Source organism: Orcinus orca, chromosome 2 (genome assembly GCF_937001465.1).
Source record: "Orcinus orca chromosome 2, mOrcOrc1.1, whole genome shotgun sequence".
Lineage (NCBI taxonomy): Eukaryota > Metazoa > Chordata > Mammalia > Artiodactyla > Delphinidae > Orcinus > Orcinus orca.
Window position 1 is genome coordinate 117,293,304 of NC_064560.1, and position 23,166 is coordinate 117,316,469.

Sequence of the window (23,166 nt, forward strand, 5' to 3'; positions counted from 1 at the left end):
AACATAATGAAAACTGTCTTTCATAATCATTAATCTGGCAGCAATGTGCAGGTTGGACAGGAAAGAGACAGAATGAAATTAAGAGTGTAATAGAATAAAATTAAGAGTGTAGAAAGATTAGTTAGAAGACTGGAAATAGCACGTCAGAATTAATGACAGCCTTAATGTGAATGGGAAAGAACACAGGGGATACTGAAGAAGCAGATATGACAGGACTTGATAAGAGAGACTACAAGACAATAAAATTTCGAGCCTTTTACAATTTATAAGAATGGTGATGCCGTTAAGAGATGAGAAAGAAAACTTGTTTATAGAGATAAGAAGTTTTCAGATTTTATTTTGGAAAAGGAAGACAATAAATTCCATTTTTTCACATAATGTTTAAGGTGATTAAGGACACTTTTGCCAAGAGGTTCAGCAAGAAGCTGGGAACATTAAGTCTGAACTCAAGAGAAAGAGGCAAAAGATGCCCTCACCCAAAATGATTATAAGCCACTTAAAGGCAAAAATCTGTGTATATCTTTTTTCTGATGCTAAGCACAGTATCTGGCAGGTAGCAGGTGCTCAACAAATGCTTGATGAATTTCACTGAATTTGGGAATTATTCATATAACATAATTGTTAAGGCAGATGAAAGCATTAGGGGAAAGAATATAGAAATGAGTAGATGATAAAATCTAAATGCTTACACAAGGGGTTAGAGAAGGGACAACAGAGGAGCTAAAAGGAACAGCTAGGAGAAAAGAATAGGGTCAGGGTAGTGCAGTATCATAGAGTTTAGGGAGAAGAAAATTTCAGGAAGAAAAGAATAATCAGCAGTGTCAAATGATGAAAGACATCTAGATGGCTAAGGACTGAGAGCTACCAAATCTGGTGATGATGGGAAATTTTGTGATCTTTGAGAAAGTAGTTTCAAGATAATACTAACAAGTCGGGATCATGAGAGATCCAACTGAAAGGATAGATAATTTTCAAACAGAGGTAAGTTCATTTATTAAAACAACAACAACAACACAACATCACGGTCTAGGTTATGAAGAGCTTCCCAAAGAGACTTATTATCTTGGGCATTTCTTGTTGATTGCATTATGAATGACAGTAAAGGAGTTTTAATTTGCTCGAATTTAATGGCTCAAGCTACTAATACAAGGCTTCAGCATAGTGCTACCAGCAATGTGTACTGTAGGGAAGCATTTAGATACAATTAAATTTTCTTTTGGAAAAGTATTCAGGATACTTTACCTATTTCCACCTCAGTGAGACAGTTATCAATCTTCTGAAGTATGTTGTCCATCTCATCTATCCTTTTCTGAAGCTTCTCCCTCTCGTTCTAAACACACAATATCATAGACTGTCAAGTTAAAACTCCAAACAAAACATTATAACATTATAAGTGGTTCAAACTGCTGTGTCTAATTCTTGAACAGGCAAATCTTAAAACAAAGATCAAAACTTCAAGTCTGGTCTTAAAAGAATTTTTTAAAGCATACAAAACAGATTAATATAAGTTCATATTTTGTGCTTTATTTTAGCATTTCCATGTAATATAAGATGTTAATATATATTACTTAAAAAGAGTTCATGAAAAATGTTCTATGGTTAAATAAATTTGGGAAACACTGGTCAAATAGAATTATAGCATTTTTTTCTTTTTAGACTAAAAAAATATATATATATGTATATTTCTGACCTTAGACTTTAATATGCTAGTTATTATATTTCTCCAAAAGGGGGACACTGCATGTAACATTTCCCAGACATTTTCAATGGAAAGTTTTTTTATGCAAGACCTTTCTTAAAGGATGATCATTTTGGGAAATGCTACTTTAAACACATGCACACACAAACACAGCTGAGTATGGACTATGAGGAAGATCATACTACAGCACAGTCCTTAGCAATGGAAGATCAGAATCCTGTATTGTTTTATTTCAGTATGTATAATGAATAACAAATTTGAGATGACACATAGGCACATATTAGTAAATATATTCTAGAATTACTCAAGATGCCAGGATTTACTACTTTCAATAAATTGAACCCCACCTCTTATGAACAATTTTAAGTTTTTGCCCAGCTCTCATTCACATGTCTCCTAAGGAACATGCTTCATATTCCATAACCACTATAAAGTAATTTTTTTTTTTTTTTTTTTTGCAGTACGCGGGCCTCTCACTGTTGTGGCCTCTCCCGTTGTGGAGCACAGGCTCCAGACGCGCAGGCTCAGCGGCCATGGTTCACGGGCCCAGCCGCTCCGCGGCATGTGGGATCTTCCCGGACCTGGGCACAAACCCGCATCCCCTGCATCGGCAGGCGGGCTCTCAACCACTGCACCACCAGGGAAGCCCCAATTATAAAGTAATTTTAATAGATCTTTCTAAGCTCTTAACTGTCTCAAATTACCTGAGCCGACTGTACCAGCTTGCTGTACAGGGACACTTTTCCTTGGTGAGTGAAGACTTTAGTCATCTTGGTAAAACGCGATTTTATTTTGTTCAGGTAAATTCCAAAGGCCTTCAGCTGTAAGGGAAAGTCAAAGATTACACTGCACTCAAACAAATGAGTTAGAGAAGGCAAATGGTCTGGGAAGGCTGGTTCAGCTGGTACCTGCTAAGCTTTGCCCATCCTAGACTCTGATTCCTAAGGCTTCTCATTTGCAAATTTAATACCATTTAATAGTTTAAGTCCAGAACCAAAGATTTCAATTTTGATTCCTACTTTTAATTCACTTATATTACAAATTAGAAAATGACTGGCTCTTAGTTAATAAAATTCTTTAATTAGGGCAAATATAAAATGAGTTGCTTATTATTTAATCAATTAAAGTAAATCTCTTCCCCATCTTAATCTAAGTGAAAAGCAAACAAGGAGGGAACTCAATAAATTTCAAATATATTTCATATATTAAATTGATCACTTAAGGTTTGAAAAGATTATATATTAATAATCATTCATGTATAATAAAATCTTGTTTACATATTATATCTGAGAAGTAAATTTTAAAGAACTCATCACTAATTATCAAGTAACAGTTACTAATTTCACAATAAACATTTTTCAAAATGTCTATACTGATTCCCATTCAGAAAATGAGAAAAAAGTACCTCCTCATCAGAGTAGTGTCTCACTTTTTCCCATAGGTTCCTATTTACATCAGTGAACAGTTTATCTTGGTTCAGTGCAGAAAGCTTTAATCTAAAATATAGAAAAGTTAATTAGCACAGAGTTCAGAAGTCAGCTAGAATGAATCAGCTCAGATCTACAGGCACACTTAATTTTTCCTAGTTCTTTTCTACATAAAGAGGGGAATTCACTCAGGAACAGCGGCCAGCCTGATTATTTCAACACTTGGAGAACAGTTCAAGAATGTTATGATTCAAAAAAACTTCCCTCCCAAATAAATAGAATTCTCATCTCAATGCATCAACTTGTTCCAAAATGAAAATACGTCGCTTATAGAGAATCCTTAAGCTTGTGAATGCATTATTGTTGTGAAGTTGTAGCTATTATTTTTTCTTGTAATAAATTTATTTATTTATTTATTTTTGGCTGTGTTGGGTCTTCGTTGCTGTGTGCGGGCTTTCTCTAGTTGTGGTGAGCGGGGGCTACTCTTCATTGCGGTGCGCAGGCTTCTTATTGTCATGGCTTCTCTTGTTGCAGAGCATGGGCTCTAGGCACACAGGCTTCAGTAGTTGTGGCACGTGGGCTTCCACAGTTGTGCCACACGGGCTTAGTTGCTCCGCAGCATGTGGGATCTTCCCGGGCCTGGGCTCGAACCCGTGTCCTTTGCATTGGCAAGCAGATTCTTAACCACTGCGACACCAGGGAAGCCCCGTAGCTATTATTTTAAGTAAAGGTTTCCAATTCACTTTGGTCTTATCTCATCTTTATAGAATACCATTAATAAAAGTAGCAAAGTTATATATTAGTTTCTTGTTAATAAGTAGAGGAAATACATTTTTATCAGAGTTAGAAGATAATATATACAGGCACATAGGTGCAAAATCAAACAGTAGAGCACATCTAAACAGACTTTTCATTGTATACAAGATCTACCTATTTCGTTCAAAACAAAACATTCTCAGACAAATCCTGAGACACCCAACTCTTTTAAACAACATTAAGGTAAGAAACTTGTCTTGTTCAGTGATGAACCCCAGGACTTAGTACAGTGCCTGGCACATAGTAGGTGCTCGATACATATTTCTTGAATGAACAAGCCAGAAATCAGGCAAATCTGCAGTACTATAATTTAACAGCATCTTAAACTTCTAGTTTTAAAACTACATAATTCCCTTTAATTATTTTTATTTATTGAGGTAACTGGTTTATAACATTATATAAATTTTATGTGTAAATTATATTTTGACATCTATGTACACTACAGTGTGCTCACCACCAAAAGTTTTAAAACTACACGATTCTTAAAAGATTGTTTCATTTCTTTTCTATTTGTTAGATTGGTTCAAATTTAGTTTGACAGTTCTAGATAAGTATGATATAAACATTGTCTTGAGTCGCAAGTCTTGATTTACCTGCGAAAATCTAGATATACCTAATTTGTAAATTAGTCTGCAGCATCTACTTATACCAAACCACTGACAATAGTCTGAGTAAAACTTTGTTCTTTTATAAATGCAAATCAAGGGCAAATGTGATAGAATTATAAACCCAAAGTCAATCTTGATTTTAGGCACTATATATAAATCTCTAAAGGGTATTATCTTCTTTTAAAGATGTTCTTTTGCAATTTTTGATATCATAATCTAATAATGATTGCTTATTAAGGACCTACTCTTTGCTAAGAATGGCATGCAACCTTTTTATATACACTATTTCTACTGCTCATTTCTACCTACTAAGTAGGTATTATTATCCTCAATTGATGGATGTGGAAATGAAGGTTAAATGACTTACCTAAGGTTACACAGCTACTGTTGTAGCCAGGATTGAACTTCCATCTGTCTGACTACAAAGCTGAAACTCTTTCCCATATACTATATCACACTGCCAATTAATGCTATCAACTTTTCCTATGCCGGTGTTATTCTTATCAAAACCTTGCCACACAGATTATTTACCCATCCAACAAACACACAAAAAAATGAAAACTTTCATACTCTTCAATCTTCTGGCGAAGAGCTTCACAATCTTCTTTATAAATCTGTATCTTGGGTCGGTAAACATATTGACTTAACATCAGGTCTTCTGGAGTAGGTGATGTGTTTATAGTAAACTGGAAAAAAAAAAATCAGTCCCTCAAAACTGGTATTTTGAGAACCAAACCATGTTCAAGAACTGTTTCAAGTCTCAGAGTGCCTATTTTAAAAAGTTCTACAAAGAAAAATTTGAAAACTCTGTTAAATTCATATACCTAGTAAGCTACTACTTGGAATCTGAAATAAAGTCTCTAATCTCAAAGTCAACTTCTCACAGATGTTTAGAGGAACTGTGGATGTTCCACTCATAGGATTGAAAGTGATTTGAAAATGACTATGCATTATTTGTCAATTATACCTCAATAAAATTGAGGAGAAAGGAAAATGGCTATGCATTGTTTTAAAAACTATCAATACCTGAAAATTCAAACTTACCAAAAACCTCTCCCTTAAAAGAAAGAAAAAAGATGCCAGTTTCCAAGATTATTCTTTTCTATTTTTATTCTCTAACCCTGTTCCTTACTTGTATCCCAGGTTGAACTCAAACTTTTCTGATATACATAAAATACAGCAGTAAAAATTTAGTTATTTTTAAAATGTCTTAAGTGTCTTTTGGACATTTTTTAAATGTCTTACAGCTCTAATCCAATGACTTTCTGATGTCCTTAATGCAGTATTGGAAAAACCAAGTTGGCTCATTACATATAAAAACCAAACCAAACAAAACGCCACAACTGTACATTATTTATAGGCAGTGTGGCACGGAATAAGTCATTTTACCACTCTAAGCTTTGGTCTCCTCATCTATAAAATGGGCACAATATTGACCAACCTCTTAAGATTAAAGTAAAAGTCTTTTAAAAAGGTACCAAAGCGGGACTTCCCTGGTGGTCCAGTGGTTAAGAATCCACCTTCCAATGCAGGGGATGTGGGTTCGAGCCCTGGTCCGGGAAGATCCCACATGCCACGGAGCAACTAAGCCCATGTGCCACAACTACTGTGCCTGTGCTCTAGAGCCCTCGAGCCACAACTACTGAGCTCACATGCCACAACTACTGAAGCCTGTGCACCTAGAGCCCGTGCTCCGCAACAAGCCACCGCAATGAGAAGCCCGTGCACCGCAACGAAGAGTAGCCCCTGCTTGCTGCAACTAGAGAAAGCCCGCATGCAGCAACGAAGACCCAACACATCCAAAACTAAAAATAAATAAATATTAAAAAAAAAGAAAAGGTACCAAAGCTCAGGGCCTGCTGAAGTAATCTAACAAATGTTAGTTTCCTCTCATTCTCCCCCTTCAGTTGACAAATTAAAAGGAAATAACGAATGAGATTTTACTCTCATTTCTCTATCTGTAACAAGCTTTCTAACAGATGTGCTCAGAAAGTGTAAAAATGTGCTAAAAGCAATTATAACTGATGTTGACTCTCTTTCTTAAAAAATATTTTTAAGGCTAAATTTATAAAGAAAAATCAAAGCTCTATACTTCTTCTCAAAGAAATCAGGCCTCCTTGGGAAAATGGCTGACTGCCTTTCATATAGGAGCCAAATACTTGATAAAGGAATATTTCTTTTTATAGAAGTATTTAGACAATAAATGAAAAAAAAAAGAAGAAAATTAGGATATCACTACTTTACAACTCCTAATGAATTACTAGATCTAGATAATCTAGTAATAATGGTTGATCATTAAATAATGGTTGATCATCACATCATCACCAGATACTATCTCCTGATGAAAGTACAACTATAAAGTAAACTTGAAAAAAAAACCCTTCATCTGAAAAGGCCTCTGCCAATTTACAGAAAATACAAAGGGCAGAGGAACACGTTAAAATGAAAGTTTGGGTACACACAATGGGCAAAATCCATACTTAACAGAGTATGGAAAAATCTGGCTTCCTCATAAAAAGGGAGGGGTTAGGGGAGAGAGGGGGAGAGAGGAAGAGAGAGAAAGAGAAGCAGGGGGAAGGGAGGGTTATGGAAGGGGACCTTATACTTCAAAAGATAATTGAGAGAGAGATATCAAGTGTTTATAATGTTTGGACCTCACCCGGGATGCAACTTAACAAATTGGAAAATAATGCAGACAATCAGGGAAATATAAATACTGACTTAATAATTAATCATTTTAAGATATGATTATGGTATTTGGATATTTTAAAAATAAGAGTTCCCATCTTTTTAGGGATACATACTGAAATACAGATAAATTGATGATGCCTGGGATTTGCTCCAAAATAACAGGGGTGGGGAGGTAGGAAAATGTAGAGAATAAAGAGTTGATAATTTTTGAAGTTTGGTGATGGATACATGGGGATTTCATTAAACTATTATCTATTTTTGTATATGTTTGAAAATTCCTATAATAGTAAAGTTTTTTTTTAAAAAAGAGTAGGTTTCCTCTTGAAGCTTCATAACCACAAAGTGAAACATGGGACCACATTCTCAGAGATTCACCAGGAATGCCAAGTGCCAATGGATATTAGGCTCATGCACTATGGGTACATACTGGATGCAACTGCCCATGCTGTATGCAATACATGGGTAATTTGCTGTACCTTGAGTCCAGGACTATATGCACAGGTCACCCTCCTCACTTGACTTATTTATTTTGATTAAGTGCCCAATTTATGCACAATCAGCTCTTGGGTATTTCAGGCCTGGCAGGGGTACTTGCAGTAGTTCCTCAACCGCACTGAAAGGGTGTAAGTTATAGTGTTTTGGCCTGAGCCACTCCTTGGGCATGCAGGAGGTCTTGGGGCACTACCATAGCACCTTTTTTTTTTCTTTCAGTTTTATTGAGATATAATTGACATATAGCACTGAATAAGTTTAAGGTTTACAGCTAATGATCTGACTTACGTATATTATGAAATGATTATCACAAGTTTAATAAACATCCATCATCTCAAAAAAACAAACAAAAAAAAACATCCATCGTCTCATACAGATACAAAATTAAAGAAATAGAAAAAAATTTTCCTTGTGATGAGAACTCAGGATTTGCTCTCTTAACAACTTTCATAGATAACATACAGCAGTGTTAATTATATTTATCATGTTGTACCTTACATCCCTAGCACTTATTTATCTTATAATTGGACGTTTGTACCTTTTGGCTGCCTTGATCCTATTTCCCCACCTCTCACTGCCTGCCTCTAGTAACCACAAATTTGATCTCATTTTTAATAAGTTTGTTTGTTTGTGAAATATAACTGACCTACAACACTATGTTATTAGTTCTTGTTACACAATATAGTGATTTGATATTTCTACATAGTACCTTTTGCCGGTGCTGCCAGCTGAGCTCCTACAACTGCACACACACACATGGATGCTGTACATCTGTCTATGAGGGCTGCCACACATCTCCCCACCTGCCTCAAAAATGCTCTCCCCAGTTCTACCCTAAAGGAGACTCATAGTCATCTAAGTCCTGCAACAGATGCCCATAGCTGTGAACCTCACTTTCCACAGCCCATACATACTCCATTTCTTTGGCCTTCCTCTACTTTGGGATTTTTAAATTTCTTTCCTGATATAGCTTGAACTCTCTTACCATCTTTTTTAAAAAATTTATTTTATTGAAGTATAGTTGATTTCTCTTACTATCTTGATGGGTTTGTTCCCAGATTTATTTCCCTAACACTGCCCCTCCTGACCTCTGTAGGGCCTGAGAGGAAAGGGGAGCATTCATACCCTCAAAGATTAGCTTCCTACATATCCTCTCCCTCTTCCACCCTGCCAGCATCCTCTCTGTTCCTACCCTTCCCCTCTGCTTTCTCTGGTCCCCTGGTACTCTTTCTGCTTTTCCTAAGACTCTGGCTGCATACCTAGGCACCTTTCTACTCCACATCTTCAGCTGAGGCAAGGAGATTCTACTAGGAAGGGGCACTATGGTGATAAGAATAATGAGGTTGGCAACCCAAAAGATGCACGAGTATCTTCCCAGTTTCCATCTTTGATTTACTTTTCACGTTAGATATACAATCCTCCTATAATTGATTTCTTTCTAAACAGCTTTATTGAGATTTAATTTGCACATCATATAATTCACCCATTTAAGTATACAATTAAATTATTTTAAAAATATATTCACAGGGTTGTACAACATCAAGCCCCAGCTAATTTTACAGCATTTTCATTCCCCTAAAAGAAACCCTGTACCCATTAGCTGTCATTCCCCATTCTCCTCCACCCCATCCCAGCTTCAAGTAACTCATAATCAGTTCACTTTTTGGCTATTATGAATAATGCTCATGTACAAGTTTTTGTTTAGATGTATGTATTCAATTCTCTTAGGTAAATACCTAGAAGTGGAATTGCTGGATCATATAATAGTTCTATGTTTAACTTTTTGAGGAAATACCCAACTGTTTTCCAAAGTGGCTACACCATTTTACATGCCTATCAGCAATGTATGAAAATTCCAATTTCTCCACATTCTTGCCAATACTTATTATTTTGTCTTTTTGACTACAGCCACCCTAGTGGGTGTGATAGTAACTCATTTTAATTTGTATTTCTTTAATCACAATTTTGTTTATTGGCCATTTGCATAGCTTCTTGGCTTTTTTTTTTTTTTTTTTGGCCACACCACGGGGCATGTGGGATCTTAGTTCCCCAGCCAGGGATCGGATATGCCCCCTGCACTGGAAGTGTGAAATCCTGACCACTGGACTGCCAGGGAAGTCCCAGACGATTTTTTAATTTGGTTGTCTTTTTGAGTTTCAAGAGTTCTTTATATACTCTGGACACAAGCCTCTTATAAGATGTATGATTTGCAAATGTTTTCTCCTATTCTGTGGGTTGTCTTTTCCCTTTTTTTTTTTTTTTTTTGTGGTACGTGGGCCTCTCACTTTTGTGGCCTCTCCCGTTGCGGAGCACAGGCTCTGGACGCGCAGGCTCAGCGGCCATGGCTCACGGGCCCAGCCACTCTGCGGCATGTGGGATCTTCCTGGACTGGGGCATGAACCCATGTCCCCTGCATCAGCAGGCGGACTCTCAACCACTGCGCCACCAGGGAAGCCCTCCCTTTCTTGATGGTATTATTTGTAGCACACAAGTTTTAAATTTTGATGAGCTCCAAATTTTAATTTTGTCACTTGTACTTTTGGTGTTGTATAGAACTGATTTTTATGTATAGGGTGAAGTTTGAATCAAGGTTCATTTTTTTTCCTATGGATATCCAACTGATGCAACACCATTTATAGAAAAGGCCACTGTTCTGCAAGGGCATCTTTGTCATAAACCAAATATTCATGTATGTGTGGATCTATTCTTTAAAAGTTAGAACTCATCTGGTCCTAGTGACAATTTTAATGGTAAATTGTAAAAAAAAAAATTTCAATGGTAGTTAATTAGAGTTTTCCAGTTCCTGGGTTAATTTTGGTAATTTATGTTTTTCTGAAAAACCATCTAGGTCTTAAAATTTGTCGTCACAGTTGGTGGATTAAAAAAAAATTCTTTTAATCTCTCCTTTAATCTGTGGACATGTCTTCTTTCTCAACCATATATATTTTAGCTTTCTCCTTTTTCTTAATTAGGCTCTTTAAGAGTTTTCTTATTTTATTGTCTTTTCAAAGTACCAGTTTTTAGATGTTATATTTTCTACTTATTTTTTTTCTATTTCAATAACTTTACTATTTACCTGCATTAAATCTGTCTTCCTGCCTTTTTATGGATGTTATTTTATTGTTCATTTTCCAATTTCTTAAAGTGAGTGTTAAAAAATCCTTTATTTTTAGAGTCTTTTCTATAACAATGATATCTCAGGCTTTTAATTCCCTGGTAAGTATAATTTCTGCTGTATATCCCATATATTTGGCATTAAATGTTCTCCTTACTTTGCTTTCTAAATAGTTTTGATTTCTTCTTTGATATGAGTTAACTAGAAATGTGTTTCTTAATTTCCAAGAAGCTAAGATATTTGTCCTTTCATTAGTTCTAATTTTATTGGATTAAGATCAGATGATGTCCATGAAATCTCCATTTTTTTTTCCATTTTCTTTGTGGCCAAGGGCATAATTAACTTTTGTAAATGTTCGACAGACTTAAGTGAAAAAAATATTGTGTAATTTTGTATGTAAGTGATATGTTTGTCTATTAATCTTTTAAACTCAGTTTGTTGACTGTATTATTTAAGTATTCTATGAGAGCCCTGCGTACCGCAAAACAAACAAACAAACAAACAAAAAAACTTCTGCCGGGGACTTCCCTGGTGGTGCAGTGGTTAAGAATCCGCCTGCCAATGCAAGGGACACGGGTTCGATCCCTGGTCTGGGAAGATCCCACATACCGGAGAGCAACTAAGCCTGTGCGCCACAACTACTGAAGCCTGCGCACCTAGAGCCTGTGCTCTGCAACAAGAGAAGCCACCACAATGAGAAGCCCGCACACTGCAACGAAGAGTAACCCCCACTTGCCGCAACTAGAGAAGGCCTGTGCGTGGCAGTGAAGACCCAATGCAGACAAAAAACCAAAAAAAAAAAAAAAACCCCCCAAAAAACAAACTTCTGCTGTACTTTGGTTTTTTAAAAACCGTATGTTCAGGAAAAAGTATAAAAAACAAAATAGATGGCAAGAAATGAAAAAAATTTTTTTACATTTTCAAAATTCATGATTATTTTTTAAAAAATCAATTTTTATGCTAACCCCAAATGTACCTTCTACAGGAAAACCTTCTATAGGAAAATTTGCTTCCTTAGATTCTTTTTTTGTTTTTTAATAAATGCTTGCTTTGATGCGGTTTAGTAAACAAGTACAATATATTTTAACTGAGATAACTATTTTACCAAGAAACTGAACTTACTTTGGTTGGGAGATTGCTCTGTCGAGGTTTTTGTATCAGAATGTGGACCTGAAGAAGTATAAAGAACTCCTTTATTGTTATTCTCCCATCTCTGAGTTTCTGAGGAAAAAAAAAAAGTTTGCATGACCATTCAAGGTGAGTCATTTTGACTATAACCACCACCTTTGTTTCTAAATGGCTTAAAGTACTTTGCATATATTTGTGGAAACACTATCCAGATATTTGTAAGCTATACATAAGCAGATTTTATCTAATATTATTTCTTAAGTTTATTCAGTAACAGTAAAATTGGGAAAAAATCCAACAAAACAAAACATAGGTCTTCCAATTATGATTCTACTCCACATAATTAATTGCCATGTTGGATCCTTAACCAAAAAAAAGAAAAAAAAGAAAACTAGCCTCCTGTATATTTGAAACATTTCATAATTAAAAAAAATTAAACAAGAGAAAACAAAATAAGGAAATTAGTTGCATTAGAAATGAGAACTACTTTAACATACCTCCTTCAAGCTCTCTTCACAAACGGTATCTCTGAGGAACTGTGATTCTATTTGACTACTGGGGTGTGCTACAAGTAAAGCAAATTCAAGTGATGAATAAGTCAAAATTAAATTGTAAACTTAATTTTAGTTATTGTTCAGGTTTATGTGTGGTTCAAGCTCTTGAAGCTATCTGCTAGGATTTTTCTGGGAAGACAGTCGTTTGTAGGGCAAAGTGTATTACAGTTTTAAGGCTCCATATATGTTTCTCTACTAATTATAAGCCTCTTAAGAAAATCACTTTCATAATATACACTTCTCAATTTATTAAAATAACTAAGAATTAAAAATAAACTAAGTATAACTTTACTTATCAACTACCAAAAAGCTTATACAACTTTCAAATATCTCCTGAACTGAAATATATTTATTATTAGTCAAGTAAGCAGATGACTTCTATTATTTAGCCTTCATGAAGGTCTTACTGCTGAAGTCCAGAGAGGTCCCATCAGCCTTGACTGAATCCAGAGAACTGCTGCAACTAGATGGGGTCCTGCTCAGGCTTTTTATCAACACACTGTTAGCATTTTTATCTATAGCTCCTTCAGCACGGTGATCAAAAATCTGAAATGATCAGTAAAGAAACATCATAAGAATAATGTTATGACAGTGTATACTTATAATGACTAAGTGTTCAATGTTAAGAGAAATACTTCTATAAAATTTATCTATAATCATATAAAATACCTTAATAAAGAATTAGAATAAGGCTTTTAGACTTCAAAGTAATTTTATTTAAAAATATATAGAAATAACTTTGTGCATTATACTATATAAGCAAATGTTTCCCAGAGGTATCTAGGTTACAGCCATATCATATGAGCTACCAAACGTTGACCTATCCGATTTTTCAACTACTAGTCACCATGGTCAGGGCTACCACACTGCAGAAAACCAGAAGAGAATACCGGCTGTACACAATGGCTCTGTCTGGAGTACAGAGAAGGCATATATTTCCAGGCTTTAGTACTTCCTTCCCCAGGTGACCAAGATTCCTTTGATTGAAGTCAAATAAGTCATATGGTCCTGCTTTTACCATTTTAACCATTTGACTTTACAGCCTTAAATGCCATTTTCATCTACCTACTTGCTTATATTTTTTTAAAAAATAAATTTATTTATTTTATTTATTGATTTTTGGCTGAGTTGGGTCTTCATTGCTGCGCGCGGGCTTTCTCTAGTTGCGGTGAGTGGGGGCTACTCTTTGTTGCGGTGCGCAGGCTTCTCACTGCAGTGGCTTCTCTTGTTGCGGAGCACGGGCTCTAGGCATGCAGGCTTCAGTAGTTGCAGCATGCAGGCTCACTAGTTGTGGCACACGGGTTTAGCTGCTCCACGGCATGTGGGATCTTCCTGGACCAGGGATTGAACCCGCGTCCCCTGCATTGGCAGGCGGATTCTCAACCACTGCGCCACCAGGGAAGCCCTACTTATGTTTTTAAGGGCAATATATTCCTTGTCTAAGTGCTAGGATGTGACCTCTATGAGAACAGATTTTTGTCCGTAAATCCCACTGAAGCATTCCCAGGACTTAAACAGGACCTAGGACATAGCAGATACCCAATAAATATTTATTAAATAAAATAATACTAATTTTCATAGAATCTATTCAGTTATACATTTTATATTACTGTTACAACTTTCTCAAAGCTTCATAGATGAACAATTTCCTCAGGACCTCACCTTAAAGAACCAATGAAATCATCTTCTAAGCTTACTTACGTATTTCTTAACAGAGTTTAAACTTTGTTTCTATGAACCTATGATTCTTTCTTTTTTTTCATAAATTTATTTGTTTTTTTATTTTTGGCTGTGTTGGGTCTTCTTTGCTGTGCACGGGCTTTCTCTAGTTGCAGCGAGCTGGGGCTACTCTTCGTTGTGGTGCGCGGGCTTCTCATTGTCGTGGCTTCTCTTGTTGCGGAGCATGGGCTCTAGGCACGCGGGCTTCAGTAGTTGTGGCACACGGGCTTAGCTGCTCCGTGGCATGTGGGATCTTCCTGGGCCAGGGATTGAACCCATGTCTCCTGCATTGGCAGGTGGATTCTTAACCACTGCACCACCAAGGAAGCCCCCTATGAACCTATTATACTTTCTAATCTTTATTTCTCCACCTATAAAACTCAGTTTCAGTGACAAGTTATCCAAATCAGTGTTCCCTCAACTTTTAAAATCTATGCCTTTTTTTTAAAAGGTTTTTAAAATAACACTTATTTCTTAAAAGTTAACACATGCAAAATAGGAAACCAAAAAACACAAGAAGAAAAAACAAAGTCATCCACAATCACAAGCAGTTTACTGTTTGATGTGTCGTCCTAGGTCTCGTTTGTGTACCTACAAAACTTAGCATCCATTTTTATGTAATTAAGATCATACAGTTATGTATCATGCTTTTTCACACATCATGAATATTTAACATTTCAAAGTCCCAAAGCTATGAGTATTTTGATAACCAAGAATACACTAAACCAACTCAATCTGGAAGGAAAAAATGTAATCCTGCCTTTCTTGGCAACAAAAATTTCATAAAAGACAAAAATGGCAACAGGCCTCTAGATAAAGATATTGGCAGAGTTATGATTAAAATACTACATTCCCTTAATGTTCAATTAAAAATGAGACATAAAAAAAAAAATGAGACATAATGCAACAGAGTACGTAAAGTATAATGCTTCTAAGAGGATTCATTACCTGATCTAAACTATTAAAGTATTAGCAAGGAGGTATGTTTCCACTGAATTACTTAATGTATTCCTATAGTATAGCCAAGAGATACACACATACATCAATGGTTATCATCAAAATTTAAATATGAACACATCCACATTTAGCCCTACCTTTATACTTCCTTCTGCCCCTCTGCTGCCAACCTAATGAACAAGTCCTGACGTACATTTCTCAGCTGAGGGTTTAACAATTCCATGTTTTGCTTTTTTATCAATTATAACAAAGATATTTACAAATGGGTTAATTCACTAGCTCTACTTTTTATCATACATTGTCACCTCAGGACTTCCAAAATGCCTAGATGTTGCAAAATAAAGAACCTTTTATGACTTTTAAATAAACACAAAATCTCACTTACTTCACTTTGAGATACTGGGCTTGATCTAGGCATTCTCCCATCCTCGAAAGAAATGGACTTTCAGCTTCTATATACCCTCACTAGCCAAGAAAATTCAGTCCAGCTTTTCTTTAAGCAGTTTGCATAATTAAAAAGCTTTTTACCCTCCAAATATTTTCACACTGAAGATGACTTGTCAAACCACATATACCCTGGCTGGAGATTCTAATATGCAAAGCCAAAATGACAAATCACTAGAAGTGACAGAATACTTAGAATTACACAATTTTGATATTAATTTTTGTACTACTTTCCATTTCATTTTTTGTGACCATTTGTCACTTCAAATTGTGTTTAAGTCTAACTGCCAGTCAATTAATTTCTTAAGATTCTACATAGGAATATTTCTCCAGATATATATATATATATATATATATGCATATAAAATTGGAAATAATTAATTCCTGGTTACCCGAGACTAAAATTAAAATTCAAGAATACTCATAAAAAATCAAGAACATTTCTTAATTCAAGACAGAGCTCACCTCCTGATCTTGTGCAGTATCATTAAACCTAATTTCACTTTTTCTGATTTTTTTCTCATCCTGAATATCATCTTCTTCTTCTTGTACCCAGGTTCTTTTCTGGCTATTGCAGGTTTCTTCCAGTTTATTTTCAGATGGTGAAATCTCTTTTTGGTATGTCTCAGTCAAAGCCTTTTCCTCAGTATCTATGCTAATAGAGTCTGAGGAATTAATCTCACCCGGATATATAGGAAGATTTTCCTCATTTATATACTGAGATGGACTTAAGTTCAGTTTAGCTGCAACAAATCCAGTGTCTGAATGTTTACTGGAGACTGGCTGAGTTTCTAAGTTATTTAAATCAGTTGTGTCTCCTGGAATCGGCTTCAGGTCATCAATACCAGTGACACTACAATTTCTCCTGTTTGGCAATCTGGGCAAAAATATTCCCAAAGAACATCTCCTCACTTTATCTTTTATAGTTGTCATTAATGGTACAGAGATGGTTTCAGCTCCATTATGAGAAATTTTATTTTCTTCATCCCTATCATCTTTAACACTGCTGGACACTATGTTAACATTATGTATTTCTGTAGCTTGCACTATACTCATATTACTGTGTGCCTTATTTACTAATTCAAGTAATTGTTCTGGAGAAGGTGGTATATGAACTGGTTGGAAATCTAAAAATTCTTCAGTTTTTTCATTCAAATTATTCAGATGTGGTTTGATACTACTAAAAGTTGCAGCATTAGATGCAATTACAGGATCTGATGCTTCTCTAGGATTGATATGAGTTTGAATAACTTGCTTAGTCAAGTCTGAGTTATTGTGGAAATCTATAGCTGTATTACATTTAGCTGTTTGAATATTTTTCTTTAGTTCTTTTTTACAGGCCATAGTAAACTGTTTCTCATTATTGAGCATTGTGGAATCGTTTTCACATATGGGTTCAGAGGCATTTCCTCTAACAATATTTAAATTCTTATTTCCCACTTTAGACAATATTGTTTCATCTTTACTGACAATACTCTTTCCTTGTTGAGGTAATGGATGTTGCTGGGCTGACAGATGATGCTGAGGAGCAACACAAACATCATCAACAAAGGTCTTCTTTAAACTATGCTCTGCATTATCAACAAAGGCCTCCGTTTGATCCTTTGGAAGCTTACAAGATACTCGCTTTGAGTTAAGTTTAGTCATCTCCCCCAAATCTTCACCATATACTAAAGTTTCATTAGCTAATAGATTTGGGGGCTCCTTAATCAGATCTTGATCTTTGAGTACTGTTAGGACACAGTCTAACTGTCCTTGGGTACTGGTTTGAACAACTTTTTCCTTCTCTAACAAAGAACAAGGAGCAGAAAGAGGCAGTCCCTCAGATTTCAAATAATATTCACTAGCTAAATTGTTTGCATAAGGAAGCTCATTTTGCACTGGGCAATGACTGGCTTTTACATCATCTTTATCACATAAGGGCATGCCATTCTCCTCCAAATTATCAAAAAAGGAAACATTAGGTAAACAGGAATAATTATCACTGGATCCACAAACAGCAGTTGCAGAACTGCCTGTAAAACCCACATTTCTTCTATCTGTACTATTTAAGTGACAGCTTTCAATTTTGGCTTTTTCCAATACATAGGCCTGGACTACAACTTTCACGGCCTCTTCATCCACAGCAGTGCTATGGAATTTGACTTCTGTCTCACCTTGACCCCCAGAAAATGTATTAGTAGGAACAAAGGGTATCACATGATGCTTTTGCTCAGTGTGAAGGACAGTTTTGTTTTCTACAGCCAGTGCTTGTTCTTTAGTGATTTCTTGAACAGAGCTACCATCCTTACGAAAAGAAACACCCAAGGTTTTTCCTTTTGCTATTCCAAATTTAGGGTACTCTTGAAGTATTTTCTCCATGGCTTGACAATCAATGAAAACAGTGTGGGACTTAGTAACTTCCAGATCACTGTGATTATCTACAAACATAACAGTTTTGTCCATAGGCCCAGTGGTTCTTTTATCTGGTGAGAGAGGTTTATATTCTAAGGCAGTTGTATGACTTGTGGTAATCTCCATATCATCCTGCCCACATGTATATAAAACAGTATTAGAAGTTCCTTCCAAAGGCACCCAATGGGAGTCCTCTCTATCTTCCAGGACACCTTTGTTATTTATTTCCACTGTACAACTCTGGATGACATCCACACCATTTCTGTCATTCTTTGAAAATGCAATGGTCTTGTCATTTTTGAGTCTAAGGCTCTTCCTTCTCTGACTTTTGCCTGATAGAGATTCATTCAGAAATCCAGACTTTTGTACATTTTTGTCATTTTTCCAAATGGTTGATTTAGACACTTCCATGTTATCAGCAGCTAAAAATGCTTCAGCTTTCTCTAAAGGATCACTATTAGACCATTCCCCCGGTAATGTTAGCTGGCTGACTTTTGCTACTGAATGATCACTTTCACTATTGTCCGGAAAGAAAACACCCTCCTTAGCAGGATTAGGTGTCACTTTTGACTTTTCTAGGCTTTTTCTTTTGGATAGTTCAAAGTTAGAGCTGTCTGGAAGCATAGTTTTCTCCTTTGCTTGGTAGTCAATGAAAACAGTATGGGACTTTGTCATCTCTAGTTCATCGTGATTATCTATAAACATTACAGTTTTGTCCACAGGCCTAGTAGTTATTTTATCTGGTGAGACAGTTTTACTTTCTGTAGCAGTTGTGTGACTTCTGGTGACCTCCATGTCATCCTGCCCACATGTATACAAAACAGTTTTAGAATTTCCTGCCAAAGGCACCAAATGGGAATCATGTTCATCTAGTAAAGGTCTATGATTTATTTCCACTGTGTAACTCCTGGTGATATCCATATCATTCTCATCTCCCTCTGAAAATACAACAGTCTTATCAATTTTTAGTCTGCCAAGACTTTTCCTTTCACAAATTTTGACATCTTGCTTTTCATTCAGAATTCCAGTTTTGTCCTTCAACACACCCATGATATCATTAGAAATAAATACTCCAGTTTTTTCTATCGGACTTTCATTACATTTTTCAACTTTTACAGCTTTCTGTCTGTTTACTGCTGTTAGCTGGTTGTTAGTGTTTTCTAAATTAGTCTTACCTAGTTCTAGTACTTCAGAAGGACCAAATCCAATGACAACAGTGTGACTCTTGGTTAGGTCCATATTTTGCTCCTTCTCTGAACAAATAATTATCTTGTCATGAAAACAGTCAGGCGTGGGACTGCCTAAACTTTTCCTCAGTGGCTCAGGCAGTTTAGAATTCTGGTCTGGTACAGGTTTCACTGTTTGACTATTAACAGCAGCATTATGATTTCTCATGGCAGACTGTCCTTCTGATGAAAACAATGGCTTTGTAGTAGGAAACAAAGATTGCTCACAAGAAACTGTATTTCTATTATTTCTCAGTGTTACTTGTTTATCAAGATCTCCACCAGAGTATACTATATTATGGCTTGTTGCTATGTTCTGGTTAATATCAGGTGACTGAGGAGAATCTTTATCAAGATGGGGTGAAATATTCAAAACTTGATCTTTTCCTTTGTCCCATGTGTCAGTTGGGATGTTTTTAGATATTATGTTTGGTTGTCGGGATGGTTCAATACGACCTTTGGTCATTTCTTCCCATTCATCTGAAGGGCTTATGCTGTGAGAGTGAGATTTACTGGTATTCTCAGATGCCAGACTGTAAGATGCAAGAGGAAACTGACTTCCTACATTAGCTATGTGACTTTTAGTCAAATCCATATTTTCATCTGTGAAGATTTCAGTCCTTTTGTCAGTCAATGAAGTAAATAAAGGATTTTCCAGGCTCTGCTGTAATCTTTCCTTCGATACGTGAGGAACTGAGCTATAATTTATATTCATTTCCCCATCCTCTGACACGATTATGTGATTTTGGATCATCATTTCTTTTTCAGATACTGGTGCAGCTGCTATCTGTACATTTGTCTGAACTTGTTTAAAAATTTGATTATGTATTGCAACTGTGTGACTCTTGGTAATGTCCATGCTTTCTTCTCCCGAATAAATCGTATTCTCTCTGAGAAGAGAGATGGCATCTGGATTGGGATACATTTTAGAATAACTCCTGTCATGCTTTAGCAAATTCTTCTCCTCTCTCATACTTGAGAAACACTTGGTCAGTTCCATGGCATCATTACAACTAGAATAGAAAAATGTCTTATAATCTTGAATAGCTGGACTGGAACGTTTAGATTCTGGGATCATGGCCAATGTTCTGACGTCCTGGTTGGAAGTCTGTGTGACTGTCTGAATTTCTGTCCCTGTAATATGACTGCTGGTAATATGTATGTCACCTTCAGGGTTTAAGGAAGGGTCTTGAAAAGCATCGTTTGGTTTACCCTTAAAGACTGTCTTCTGTCCTAGTGCTTTAGCTCCACGACCTGTTGAAACATCCATCATGACATTCTGAGTTTGATTTTCTATTTCAGACAGATTATCTGCTGAAGGTAACTTCTGTATAGTGTGGTTAATTGTCAGGTCCATAAAGTCATTGCCATAAATTGTAATATCATCACCTTTAAATTCCCTTAAGCTGGGCTCACTGGATGTGGGAACCAAAGTCTGAATATTGGCTGTATGACATTGGGTAAAATTCATCCCATCGTCTTGTTCTCTAAAGTGTCTAGTCATATTACTGCTATTTGCATCTACACTAAGAGATACATGCATTTGATGCATAGAAGAGGCCCTATTTGATTCTTTGTAATGAATAGGCATCTCAGAATTTTCTTTATCAGGTCCTGTAAAAGGAGAAGCATTCGATTTTCCTGTTTTCAATCTTTTTATGAAGTCATTGAAATTTATTTTCTTTTCTGAAAAAGTGCTTTGATCCCTGGAAAAATTTAATTCTTTCTTCATTCTTGAATCCTCAATGTGGAGCTTTAAGTTAGCCAGAAATGATGTGGTATCTATCTTGGTGGATTTTTCACTTTGGGTACAATCTAAAAGGCCTTTGGTAATCATCACAGTATGACTTGCTGTCAGGTCCATCTGGTTTTCATCTGAAAAGATGACTGTCTGGTCATTTGCATGTTTCCTTTCATGGTTGTATTCTGTAATTGAAACCTACAAAGAAAGGAAAATATAAGAGATCAAATCAAATGCAAACTTCTAAAAAGATATTTTATAACATGTACTATATAGAAAGAGTATTATATAAACAATCCTAGATGATGGTTTCATGTTACATTGGTTTGTTTGAATCAATGGTGTGGTGTGCAGCACAGAATTTCTTATTTAAATTTTTTTCTGAAGTCTGTGAATACTTTTAGTGTTTCTGAACAAATTAAAAGTTAATTATTCACCCACTAGACTGACTAAAAAATGAAAAGACCGACAATACCAAATGTAACTATAATGTAAATTCTAATTGTTATATTAGATAGGTCATTCTCATTCTAAGTAAAAAAGACTTGGAAGGAATAAGTGCGTGATGGCTAATTTATAGTACACTCTATACTCTTGGGTGGTTGAGTTGTCCTTGAATGCAGTGGTTTTACTTGTGAGGACATGGTCTAACTCTTTTTTTTTTTTTTTTTTTTTGGTCTTTTTTTTGTTTTGTTTTGTTTTGTTTTTTTTGGTCTAACTCTTTATTGCTCAAAGTACGGTCTGTGGACCAGTGCATTAGTATCATCTAGGAGACTGTTAGAAGTATAGAATTTCAGGACCTACCGCAGATCTGCTGGATAAGAATCTATATTTTAATAAAATCCTGAAAAGATTCACATGCCCATTAAAGTTGAGAAGTCCTTATATAATTAACATATTTCCCTATTATTTAAACTGGCAGTGATTTAACTATACTTAGTTAACTGGAAAGGTATGTAGTTTTTCCAATCTATGTTGGTCCATTTTGGTAAGTAATCCCTAAATCATGTCACTAACATGAAATTTTTTGTGTTTTAGAAGTTTTAACTATCAAAGAAGATTAAAATATGAAGGCACTTGCATGAACTCATACCTCTCTCTGGGGCATCTGGGTCTGAATGGGAGCACAAAGCAATGTATTCATCCCTATTAAGTAAAAAGAAAAACTATAGTCAATGACAAAAATATATATCACCAAGAGCCTGACTTCCCTTTTCTTAGGAATTTCATCAGCTACAAGTATTTACTAAAGTTTTTTCAGTTACTAAGTCCTTCCTAAATTTCACTGATACTTTAAAATTTTCCCACTTTAGAGACAGAGAGTTCAGTGATTACTGTATTCTCTGTGTGATTAAAATATTTTTCGAATGTGGTAGAGAAGGTGGGATTCTAAAAGTGTAAAGTGTGGACTACTTTTTTTCCTCCTTCACTTCTCCATTTTTATTTCCTGGATAGTAGAAGTTACATAGTAATGAGTACCAACTGATAAGACCAAAATGTTAATAGCATAGATGAACTTATTTGCAAAGCAGACAGACATAGACATAGAAAACAAATGTATGGATACCAAGGGGGGAAGGAAGGGTGGGGTGGATTGGGAGATGGGGATTGACATACAAACACTACTATGTATAAAACAGATAACTAATGAGAATAGACTGTATAGCACAGGGAACTCTACTCAATGCTCTGTGGTGACCTAAATGGGAAGGAAATCCAAGGAAGAGGGGATATATACATACGTGTGGCTGATTCACTTTGCTGTACAGCAGAAACTAAGACAATATTGTAAAACAACTATACTCCAATAAAAAAAAACAAAAAAAGACCAAGATATTAGGGTAAGATTCTGAGGCATCTTTTATTCTATGTTAAGGAGTCTAAATGTTTCCAGGATGAGACCTGCATTTTATAAAAATAATTCAAGAGAAGGAGAAGAAAGAAGATTCAAGAGAAGATAAACCAATGAGGAAGCTACTCTAAAAGTTCAGATACAACATGTTGAGAGTTTGTCTTAGGGCAAGAGACAATAAGAATGGAAATAAGGGATTAGACTCAGGACATTCTAGAACTAGAGATTGGTTCAAGATGGCAGAGTAGAAGAACGTGCGCTCACTCCCTCTTGCGAGAGCACCAGAATCACAACTAACTGCTG

At 35.8% G+C, this 23,166-nt stretch overlaps 1 protein-coding gene across 3 annotated transcripts in view; it reads right to left on the minus strand.

Moving 5' to 3' along the window:
• Positions 1–23,166, minus strand: part of KNL1 (kinetochore scaffold 1) — a 63,238-nt gene that overhangs the window by 11,817 nt on the left and 28,255 nt on the right. For 2 of the 3 annotated variants that reach the window (XM_049705816.1, XM_049705817.1), the window contains exons 9-17: positions 22,105–22,157; positions 16,116–21,209; positions 12,938–13,076; positions 12,474–12,541; positions 11,971–12,069; positions 5,121–5,236; positions 3,105–3,195; positions 2,404–2,520; positions 1,243–1,330 (exon numbers count right to left, since the gene is read on the minus strand). In XM_049705816.1, coding sequence (XP_049561773.1) covers positions 1,243–1,330; positions 2,404–2,520; positions 3,105–3,195; positions 5,121–5,236; positions 11,971–12,069; positions 12,474–12,541; positions 12,938–13,076; positions 16,116–21,209; positions 22,105–22,157 — 5,865 coding nt within the window. Of the gene's footprint in view, positions 1–1,242; positions 1,331–2,403; positions 2,521–3,104; positions 3,196–5,120; positions 5,237–11,970; positions 12,070–12,473; positions 12,542–12,937; positions 13,077–16,115; positions 21,210–22,104; positions 22,158–23,166 lie in introns of those variants that run through there. The other variant, XR_007475478.1, reaches the window with a different exon arrangement.